Source organism: Pteropus vampyrus, unplaced genomic scaffold (assembly GCF_000151845.1).
Source record: "Pteropus vampyrus isolate Shadow unplaced genomic scaffold, Pvam_2.0 Scaffold6, whole genome shotgun sequence".
In the NCBI taxonomy this organism is placed as follows: domain Eukaryota; kingdom Metazoa; phylum Chordata; class Mammalia; order Chiroptera; family Pteropodidae; genus Pteropus; species Pteropus vampyrus.
In genome coordinates, this window is record NW_011888787.1 from 13,674,045 (window position 1) to 13,685,244 (window position 11,200).

Consider the following 11,200-nt stretch of genomic DNA (forward strand, 5'->3'; position numbering starts at 1 on the left):
GGATGGTCATTGCATAGGTACGTGTTCCGCAGAAGACTGAACGTCAGGTTCTAACTTCATATCTGTAGCTCCTAATAGCCTCTCATTAAATGTTGTGGAATGAATGAATGAATATCAATCCACAGTCAACTTCCCAATCTCTGTAGATCAGAATGAGTTATTTATTTCGACTCCTTTCTCATTGTCTCCATTCTTTCTAGACCAGCAAAGACACCAGCGGCAGCAGTCCATTAAGTGTCCCCGAATCCTTTCTGATTAAGGCTCTTCAAAGTTCTGCTGTCCTGAACCGGATTGTGCTCAGTCTTCTAGATCTAATGGCTAAGGGTCTACCCAAGAAAATGAAATGAATGTAGTACTTAATTTCCGAAGCACTCAGAGAAAATATGAAAAAAAATAAGAGTGAAGTGAAATAAAAGAGTCCTGTGCCTGAGTCAGGCACCCGGGATAGAGTAACAAAAGGCATCAACCTTAATAAAGGATGTCACAGCATAATGAAGGAAAAACAATTACACTTCACTGAACCCAAAGTAAGAAAAGGCTTCTAAGGAAGGTGGAAAGCAGGCTGACCATGAGAAGGATTGACCCATATATAAAATATGTAAAAAGAAGCCTTAAAGTGTAACTCACAAGAGGGGCGGGGCCTATTTTTACAGAGCACATCATTGGGAACCCTGAGCATAGCCGTGCAGGAAGAAGAAAACACATAACATTCCCGATGTTCAGGTAGAGTTGATATTTAAGTACAGAACATGCTTTAGAAAAAAAATCAACTACAGAAATATAATCCGTTATCATAATTACTTTAAGTTAGCAGATTTGAGAGAAAAGACTTGAACTTTTTAATTTATACAGCTTCTGATTTTTTTGCATGAATCATACTCCTTTTAAAAATAAAAATAATTTATTGACTAAAACCCACAAGATATGCTTTCAATAAAATATTATACTAAATCAGATTCTAATTATAATACAGTCAGGTACATTCATGCACAGTGTTTGAGCCCATTCAAACCAAGAGAACGGTACAATGTGGAAAAGTATTGCTCAGAGTTTATTATTAGAACAATGTTAAAATTTATATTAAAAATTTCTTAAGTTTCATGTTATTAGATGTCGCTCATTGTCGTGAGCGCAGAAAGAGAAGCCTTTACTTGTGCCTGTCAGCAACGTGCACAGGCAGGCTGCTTGAAAACGTCAAACTCCCTGCCTTTTGGCCAACTAATCTTTTCAACACCGGATTATAACTATTTTTCTTTTATTTCAAGAATTTAATTTTTTCCATCAGGTCCCAATGTTTGAATTTTTTTTTTTTTTTTTTGGTTTTACATGCTAGCTGAGAATAGGCAAGAGGCTATTAATTTTCTAAGACATCCTTCCTTGAAACAGCTCTATTTTCAAAGCAATAAAACCTTTTAACCAAACTTTTTTCTAGGCCTAACAACACGTGCTCCAATTTGAAGCTTTAAAATGAATGTCATCTCGCTGGAGGTGTTTCTGGTATTTTATTTTGATGCACTCTTTCACAGCAATCAACCCATATTTAAGAGTCTGTTTACATGTAAGGCAGCAAAAAGGATAAGAGATTGGCTATGGCATTAAGGCTGCATTTAAATCTGGGCTGTCGCACTTGCCAGCTGTATGACCTTGGGCAAGTCACTTTACTTCTCCACATCTGTTTCCTCCACCTATTTTCAGGGATATATAGTAAGATGGCTCATAAGTTTTACTTATAGATTTATGGTATTTAGCACATTGTCTGGCTTACAATAATCACTCACACTCTCTCACACACACACACACACACACACACACACACACACACACACACACACACAAAATGTGTTCATAACATTCTCTTAAGTCTTAACAGCTTTGCAGGTCTGCAGATGCCAGGCTGGAAGTCCAACTGAGATAATTTGAGCTGACAAATTGTGTTGCTCATAGGTCTTTTTCTTAGCACATTCAGCCTGGGGATTTTGACCCTCACAAGGCCTATCCAGGGCAGCTCAACCTTGGGATCCAGCTTAATAGGAGGCCTGTGAGCATCTGCAACTTTCTCTGCACAAGCAGCCCTGTGGCTTTGTTAAAAGCATTCTAAATTTCTTTATTTTTTATGTTTTAATTTTTTATTTCTAAAAAATCCAAGGCTTTTTTGTTTTTATTTTAGATTATTCTAGCTCATTCTTTTAAATCTTCAGTTTCTAACTGGTATTATTTCATTACATTTATTCTTTAGATTTGCTTCCTACCTTATTTTAAGCAGTTTATCAATTTATAGTACATATTTTATTATTTTAATTTATATTTTTATTGTTTTAAGTGTATCTTTTTAAAAGTCTCACCGGTGCCTTTATTTTTATTGCAGCCATTTTTTTTAGCTTAATTTTTTACAATACATTTTACTTTAATATTTTTGAAGTTGCAATATTTTAAATGCATTTACCTATATTTCTATTTCTTTCACATATTAAATAACAGGTAAATAGTATGAGCAAAATGTTTAGACTAGTTCATCTCTTAAAGCAGAGTCTTTCCTCCTCTAGTTCGCCCAGAAAGGGGTGGGATATTGGAGACACTGGGTGGTGGCACGTACACTGTGACGAACAGAGTGTTTGGGAGGGGAAAGCTGTACCATATCTGAATTTATCCATTTAAAAACAAAACAGAAGCCAGTGCTCTGGCCCATCGGAGTCCTGGAGCCCCAGAAAGCTGCAGCTCCTGTCTCCTTGATCATAACTCCTCTTCTCCATAAAGAAGTCTTCCGAAAACAGGGACTTTGGGTCAACTCCATAAGGTAAAAACTACACATTAATTTAATCGGGCTTTAGTTACTACAAAATCAGTTGGCTAAAATACAGAGTGTACAAGAAAAGTCTTTGCACAGCAAGCCTGAGACTGGTGTCCTTGGAAAGGTCTGCTTTCAAGGCTGCTTTCAAGTCCCTCAGTGCAAGCCAGGGGGAACTTGACCAGTACACAGCTCCCAACACTGATATCAAACTTCCCCTAATGACAAGGGTGGGGGGCTGTGCCTGGACCATGCGAACAGTAAAGTTTATGCAGAACACCTGCTTTCCTCCTGAGAGCCTGGGATTATGGTGTATGCTCAGCAGAAGGTGCTTCCAGGACCAGCCCCCAGATAAAACCTTGGGTGCTTCTTCTCTAACAAGCTTTGCTAGGAGATGACGTGTTGACAACCAGTGTTGTCATCACTGGTTGCTGGAGAATGAAGCACATTCCATGTAACTCCTCTAGGAGAGGATGCTTGGAGGCTTGTGCCAGTTTCCTCCAAGACCTCACTCCCTGGTCTGCAGCCATGTGACCCTGAAATATGCCCGATCTCGTCTGATCTCGGAAGCTAAGCAGGAGCGGGCCTGGTTAGTACTTGGCTGGAGACCACCTAGGAAGACCAGGTGCTGCAGGCTTTAAAAAAAAAAAAAAGCTCACTCCCTGCATGTGTCCCTTGGCTGATTTTGCTTTGCAAACTTCACTGTAATAAATTTTAGCTATACAAGTGCTCCTGTCTTTTTAAATTTTATTTATTTGTTTGTTTGTTTGTTATTGTTAGTATCATTATTTTGTGACAGAAATGCTTAAAGTCTACCCTCTTACCAAATTAGTCAAAGGGTACAAAGTTTCAGTTATGCATGATGAATGAGTCCTAGAGATCTACTGTACAGCATATAACCTAGAGTTAATAACAAGGTATTATATTATTCTTAACATTTTGAGTAAAATAAATTCCAACGAAGCGTCCTGGAGCTGATGAAGGTGTGTATTTACTGTAAACTTGCCCAAATAGGAAGAGACGGCCAATCTCCAATGATATTTGAGAAGCCTACTTATCTCAGCTTTAAGTCTCGGCATTGATTGCCTCAAAATTTGTGTCCAAAGCCCCTTCTGGCTCCTCTGTGGTACACCCGCTCCATTCTTTGAAGCCATCTTAAATCCTTTTGGAAGAGAGACATAGCATAAACAAACAATACGTTTGATAAGTCATTATCTCAATCTGAAATTTAATATAAATGAACACATTTATATTAAAATATTATATTAAAAATGGAGTAATTTTTACAGTTACTACTTTGTCCTTTTGTTCACTTGCAGTCCAACTTTTTAAAAAAGCTTTTGGTCAATTTGATTCAAACTGAAGGAGAAATAGCAAGTGGTGGGATGTAACTTATCTCCATTTGGGTGGTATGTATGCCGGTTAAGAAGCACATGGCAAATGAGTAAGGTCAGTTTCCTTATGTTTGTCCATTTAAAACTAGCTCCAAATAATTGTTTTGCATTAAAAGTAGTCTTTCAGTTTAAGTTTCTACTTGCACTCACCAAAAAAAAGTTTAAAATTCTCTAGAAAAGCTATTTTTCTCCTTCTTGATATGATTATCATAATTCAATCCATAAAGAAAGAACTGGGTGGGAATATATTAACATTTCAATTCAGCTCAAAATAACTTATTTTCCACTTTACTCTCTATGCCATAAGTGCCACAGCCCTATGCAACCTGTGTGTAAATTAAGTTTTATCTTATGTCATAAATTATATCTTGCTGGCATTGGAAATCTCAAGTAATCTTCTGCCACACGGTGACCGAATTCTTGCTTTGCTGAGTGTCACAAACAGGACCACAAGGCTTGTGCAGGCAGCATCAACTTTACCTTACCAGGACACTCTGGAAGCAGACTTCTTATATGACACGAAACACCACATGGTACTTACTGTTCAGCTCATGGACCAATAATTAAGTAGAAACAAAATTTTAACATATTCACCAATCACCAAGGAAAGAATACAAGTGAGAACAATTTTGAAAGTACACTTGTGTAGCTTACTGTTGGTAAACTCACATTCCTGCTGTTATTTGAATCATAGCTAAATACATTTATTACATCGCCCCTCCAAGTGTGTTGTGTGATTCATAAATCATTTGACATTTAAGAGTAACAAAGCCATGTAAACTCAATGACCAGTAGGTGAGATATTGATTGGAACTAAATGATTTAAAAATTTTTTTCACAAGAAATAAATCCATAGAAAAAGGTTTTTCTGCCCATCTAGACAGGTTTATAGGTTTATAAGAAACCTTCTCTAAGATGTGGTCCTATGACCTCGGTATCCCTTGTGCAGTGTTGTGACGACAGCTAATTGGCAGATTCCCAACTACAGAAGTGAAGCTACCTTCCTGCCCACAACCTTTCCTCTGTGTTCTGAAAAATATTTAAAGGCAAAAGAGAAGGGGGAAACCTCAGAGACACCACAACCCAAAGAGATTCAGTTTAATACATAAAATATCTCCAAAAAGGAATGCAGCTTCTTCCTCCCCAGCTGGCTCTTCGGGGAACAGATCCGACAGTGGTGAAGTCGGTGCCATCTGATCAATTTATTTCTATAATTTCTCCTTTAAGAAAAATGGCCACTCTTTCTCAAACAGACCTGATAAATGACCAGACAGGTCCCAAAACATTGATCAAAATCAGTGTTTTATTAATGGGAAGAAATATTATGTAGAGAAAAAACAGCAAGAGCCTGACATTATCTGACTTTTATGAAATTCAAAGTATAAGATTTCTTTGTGCTCTTTGAACTAAAACTGTCATGTATTTCAGGAAATGGTCACAACTTGGAAAGCCAGTAAAGGAAACTAAAACTCCAGAACAGAGATCTTGAGAAACTGAATTGAAGATAACAACCAGATTGGATCAAATATAAAATTATAACAAGACTTCAGTACATTGATAACTAAAAATCCAAATTATAAAGGCCAGGGGAAACATAAATTGCATAAAACTTTTATTATTTATTAGCAGTGTATTCTTCTACACTTTAAAATAGAACAAAATATCTTTTGGAAGTTAAACTATTCATAACAAAATACATATCAAACAATTTTTATTACTGGAGTAGAATTACTTTCTATATACTTTCTATATGATATACATACACTCCTTGGTTTGTCTATGTATGCACATGTGTATAAATAATTAAGACTTACACATGTAGATACATATGACTAATATATACACATAATTATAAAGAGTTTATAGTAGTCAATTTTACAATCATTTTAATAGCTGCACACAAATTAGTGTTCACAGAACTAAAACTGGCGATATGGTTCCCTTTCCCCACTTCTCAATGTCATCAGAATTACTTTTCACTGATAATTTTTAAAAAACAATGTCATCGTCCTATACATTAATCAATCTTTTCTTACAATAACTCATAATAAAATATTTTACTATTTCAGCTTTAGAAAAGGTATATAATTTAATTCCACTTGATTTTTGATTCTTAAAACATACAATTCATTTTTTATGTTTAGTGCAATTATTTGGTATTGTAGTTACTGAAGGTTAAGTTAATCAACCTGAGTCAAACATTCATTCAAATGCCTTTTTAAAAATGTAAAACATAAACAAGATGTTTTGCTGAAGCATATGTAATAGTCTATAGGTACCCCCTCCTAATAAATACATTATAAAAAACTCAATGGTTGAGAGTAAAGCACTTCATACGAATCCATTTAACTGTCTCCGAGTCATCCATTCTTAAGCAGCATGGAAGAGAATCAGAATCTCAATCTTCCCAACTCCCCACAGAAATGAAGCCTACAGGCTTCTGGAGGCCTGAATATAAGATCACACTTACAGGAAAGGGCTGTGAGTACCTCGTTTTTCATGTTAGGTTTCTGATATGCAAGCTTGTGTGCTGGGGGTTTGTAAATTCTTTGAAACAGATCTCCTTTAACACACTTAGCAGCATCTCAGTTATTTCTCTTCATCGATTTAAAACTGGTGCCAGACCATGTGTGATTATAGGCAACGACCACCTCGTACCAAAAGCAGAATATTCTAATTGGCTTAAGAGCTCTTTTGAGAGGAGGAAAGAAATAAAAGCATTTGGAATGTTGAGTCATTTCATGGAGCGAAGCCCTGCTTTGGGGAGAAACATTCAGTGAATGCTGATCTTCAACCGGATGTTAAATTTTGCTAAAGCAAAGCCCCCAAGGATGCAAAACTAAATGGCTCAGCAACAAAAACAAAGGGAAAGGAAATGGTCTAAATAAGCCTTATCAAATGATGATACTCTTGCTAGAGATAAACTGGAATAAATTCATGACATTAGACTGACTTCCCCTCCAAAATGAACTGATCTGCTATATTCGTAGTGGGAACATGAAAATAACTTTCTAAAAACTTTCTCCCTTATTTTTTCTTAATCGAGAGGAATTATGTATTCATTGTACACAAAACCATACTAAACAAATTCAAAATACAAATTTTTGGTAGCAAACAGCAAGAAAATCTAAGTCAAAATATAGTCTAGTTTTTACATAATTTTATATATTTATAAATTTATCAAAATAGTCTTTTAAAGTTCACAATACGTACATAATGTAATACTGTACATGTAAATGTAATAACAAATGTATTACCAAAATACATTAAAAATAACCTTTCAAAATACCAAATCCAACATTAAAACTGTCTTAAAAAGTGTTGACATCCATAAACAGAGTTTCAGTGCATTTATCGTAGTTATTAACCAGAGTTTTCCAGTTTCAAGTCTCTTTGAAGGTCTTATCTTAGTGCTCTCTTTAATTTAAGGAAAGAAGGCGGAGATATTCTTCCGGCAAGCAGTCACTTTCTCTCTATATTGCTCGTCCAGATGAAGAAATTGTGTCTAAGAGTGGAACAGCGTTGGCCGGCGTGGCAAGGCCTTAGTAATGGACATATTCAGATTGAAGGGACTGTGCAGGGGAGAGACACAGAGTGAGATTAAACTCCACCACACATAAAACTTCTAGCACGTCATACAGCTTTCTCCCTCAACACAAGGCAGTTTGGGTCTATTGTATAGCGGACAAATGAAATAAACTAAGGAAAAATAGGAAAAAAGGAGGGAAACAAAGCTTTTGCTAAGAATGAAATATTCAAATATAAAAGTGATTGCAAGAAAAGTTTGTTTCTTTTAAAAGGCTTACTAATTTATTCATAGTGATTAAAAATTAAGTATTACTTGATATGGTAGACAGCGCTAAACTCGCGTCCAAGCCTTTGTGCAATAATATTAAATTTTACTCAAAAATATTAAATGGCATTTATAACTAAATTGAAGATTAAAACATACTATAAGTATATACTTTTTACTTAATTCAATACATATCAAATAAATATGCAGTAGAATTAGCAGCGACTTAAATAAATTCCTTAAGACTATTTGATTTTAATAAATACCTCAAAAATCCTTTCCACTTAGGGAGACACAAAGCACTACTAGCTTTAGTGTCTGAGCTTAAGACCCAAAAGCATTTGTGCAGAAGAATCTTGGCAATCATAACATAATAAACAGTGGGTAATTTTCAAAAAAAAGGAAAATGCAAGTTCCTCCCACATGATATTCAATAATAACATATAAAAGGAGCATGATTGGGATATGTAATCAGAATGTACCAATAACAGGCACAAACCAGGAAACGACAGAGGTCGAGAAAATCTGCCTATAGTTACTTTGAACAGCAAACAGCAGTTAAAAAGAAGGAACACAGTTGAGTTTAAACATTAACAAAATTTTTGTACAACTCTTCTAACCAAATACCTTGGAACAAAGTTTACTTGATTTGTTACCAAACGCTCTTTTCTCCTCTCCCAATAATTATTTTTCAAATTGATCTGCAGCATTTTATTAATAGGTCATAAATCTGAGACTGGTCCGTTTTGTCAATGGTATAGGGATCGGTTAAAAAAAGAATTTGCCCATTTTGCAAATAATTTACAAAAGGATTCAAACTATCTTCAAAACCTCAGTGAATTTTATACCCTGTCAACAGCCATTTACTAATTAAGTATCTATCAACACCATGAATCAAAAAGTTACAGTCCCTGCTCCCAAAAAGGGCAAAAAAACAAACAAAAAAACCCACTCCCATACTGACATAAAATGAAAAGACAAAGGTGTCAACATTAAATAATAATATACACAGGGTGAGAGTAACATTGTGCACATGCAAAAGATTAGGCCAGGGGTGCTAAGGGAAGATTCAATGGGGGCTGGGGGTTCTCTATGCTGCAAGCTTCCAGGAAGAGGTTAAACGTCAAGAAATTCTAGGAAGAATGGAAAACGCTTGGTAAAAGTTGTCTTTCTGGCTGAAGGATGTGGTTTATGCCAAGGCGTCAAAACAGGAGAGATGATCAAGAATCAGAGCACTGTAATGTAGATAGACCTGAACTCAACAGAGAGATTAAAAGAGGTCAGACTGGGAAAATCCAGTGAAACCAGTCCAGCGCCTTGAATCCCATCCACATTTAACTTGTAGGACACCAGTTGCCATCCTAGCAATTAGAGCTTAAAAGTGGACTATCATTTTTCTAGCTGCTTTTTCCCAGTTTCTTCTGGAGTCTGGCAAGTAGGTAGAGAGGGCAGAGCCAGCTGCAAGAATGCCACACATGCACGTTATACATTGCCTTTGTTTCCTTGGGAATATTTAACTTTTCCTTTTGTTCTAATTAGAAAAGTTGGTCGTGTTACCACTACCAGAAATTATAAAGCTCCTCAGATTGCTTCTAAATTTAGAATAAAGTTGTTTGGCAAGCTCCTCTCAAGGTCCATCAATTCCCGATAAACGGAGATATAGCAAAGGAACAGCTCCTAAAGCAAGTGACAGTTGTTAAATTAACTTTCTTCCAGGGTAAAGTACTTTATCTATGTATCTGGAAAACCAAAATAGTCTAAAATAACTTTATTTCTATCACCCATATGAGGCATATGTCATCTGGCAGAGAAGCCTGTCCTTACACAGGGCAGAGGTCATGAACTCTGGCTGGTGTTTAACCCAGCCTTCAGATGCAGTTTATCACAATTTCTATGCTGCCTTTGCCTCCTACCCAATTTGCTCACTTGTGTTGCCTAAGTGGCTCTGCAAACCTCTATAAACAAAAGAAGACGTGACTAGGCCAAAGAAGGGAACTTCTGGTATGTTAATTCATTCAACAAATAATTCTTGAACATCGATAGTACATATTAGGTACTGGGGGGACAAAAATACAGCACCAGAGTTCTTGGAACAAAACATATTCCATGGTTTTTTTATATGGTGTAAAGAAAGTTAAAGGAAATAGATCAGTAAAAAGGCACAGCAAATTATTCTGATATCAGTATTTTGAAACAAATTAACTTCCTTTCACTTTCAATCTAAAATAAAAATCTTAATGGAAGTGGACTTAGGGGAAAAAAGAGAATTGTTAACATCTACCAGACCTATTCACTTTAAAAATCATAGTTAATAATTCAAGGCCTTTCACTGGGGGAAGCAGTAGTGTGGGATGACGGTAATATTTAGATTTCAAGCACCACTCGCTCGCACGACGGAGCCGTATCGAGGGTCTCTGGTTCATCTGTTCTCCGAAGTACACATATCCTGAAGTTACTAACATCCCGGAAAACACAACAGCCAGTTATCAGCATTTTTAACTTTTATAGTAAAAATGCATATATATTTGAACTTCACGAACAGTAGTATTATTGATAATGGTTTTATTGTTCAAAAATATATTGAAGTACAACAACCTGGAATTCTTAATAAACTAGAACTAGATATATTACCTAACAGGTCAATTATTCTACAATAGACACTTATTGAGTACTTTCTATATAACAGGCACAGTTCTAAATATTTTATATGTATTGACTCATTAAATGCTCCAGACAACTCATTTTACAGATGAGAAAATTGAGGTACAAAGCAGTGAAGTGACTTTCCCAATATTTCACAACTAGAAGTGGTAAAGCTGGAGTGTGAGCTCCTCCAGTCTGGCTATGAAGCCCAAACTCTTAGCTACCATAATATAAAGCCTCAAAACACTTCTAGCATTTGTCCTGTGGTCACTACATATCTAATCGAATATTTTCTATCATCCTGACAGAAAAAAATAATAACCTCAGGCTGGGTTTGATCCTGAGTTAGCAAAAGAATATTAAATTACAAAAAAGAATGTAGTATTTATTGCTGTAAAGGAGATATATACATTTTTAAATGACTTTCAATAAGACTGAATCCAAAATAATTTTCAGGAATACTCTAAAAAGAAATTTTCTTTATAAAAACACCCATGATTAAGTATTCTGATTAAAATGTTAATTACCTCTGGCCAAAATATTTTTTACCATTACCATAAGAACTAATACCTAATGCATCTGAAA

General features: G+C 35.7%; 1 protein-coding gene and 1 pseudogene across 1 annotated transcript in view; one reads left to right on the forward strand and one right to left on the reverse strand.

Moving 5' to 3' along the window:
• Positions 1 to 3,303: 3,303 nt before the first annotated feature.
• Positions 3,304 to 3,422, forward strand: LOC111745499 (annotated as a pseudogene).
• Positions 3,423 to 5,774: 2,352 nt separating this feature from the next.
• Positions 5,775 to 11,200, reverse strand: part of CDC14A (cell division cycle 14A) — a 134,161-nt gene continuing 128,735 nt past the window's right edge. Inside the window, exon 16 of the mRNA XM_011368326.2 lies at positions 5,775 to 7,751. Coding sequence (XP_011366628.1) covers positions 7,722 to 7,751 — 30 coding nt within the window. The 3' untranslated portion in view covers positions 5,775 to 7,721. The remainder of the gene's footprint in view (positions 7,752 to 11,200) is intronic.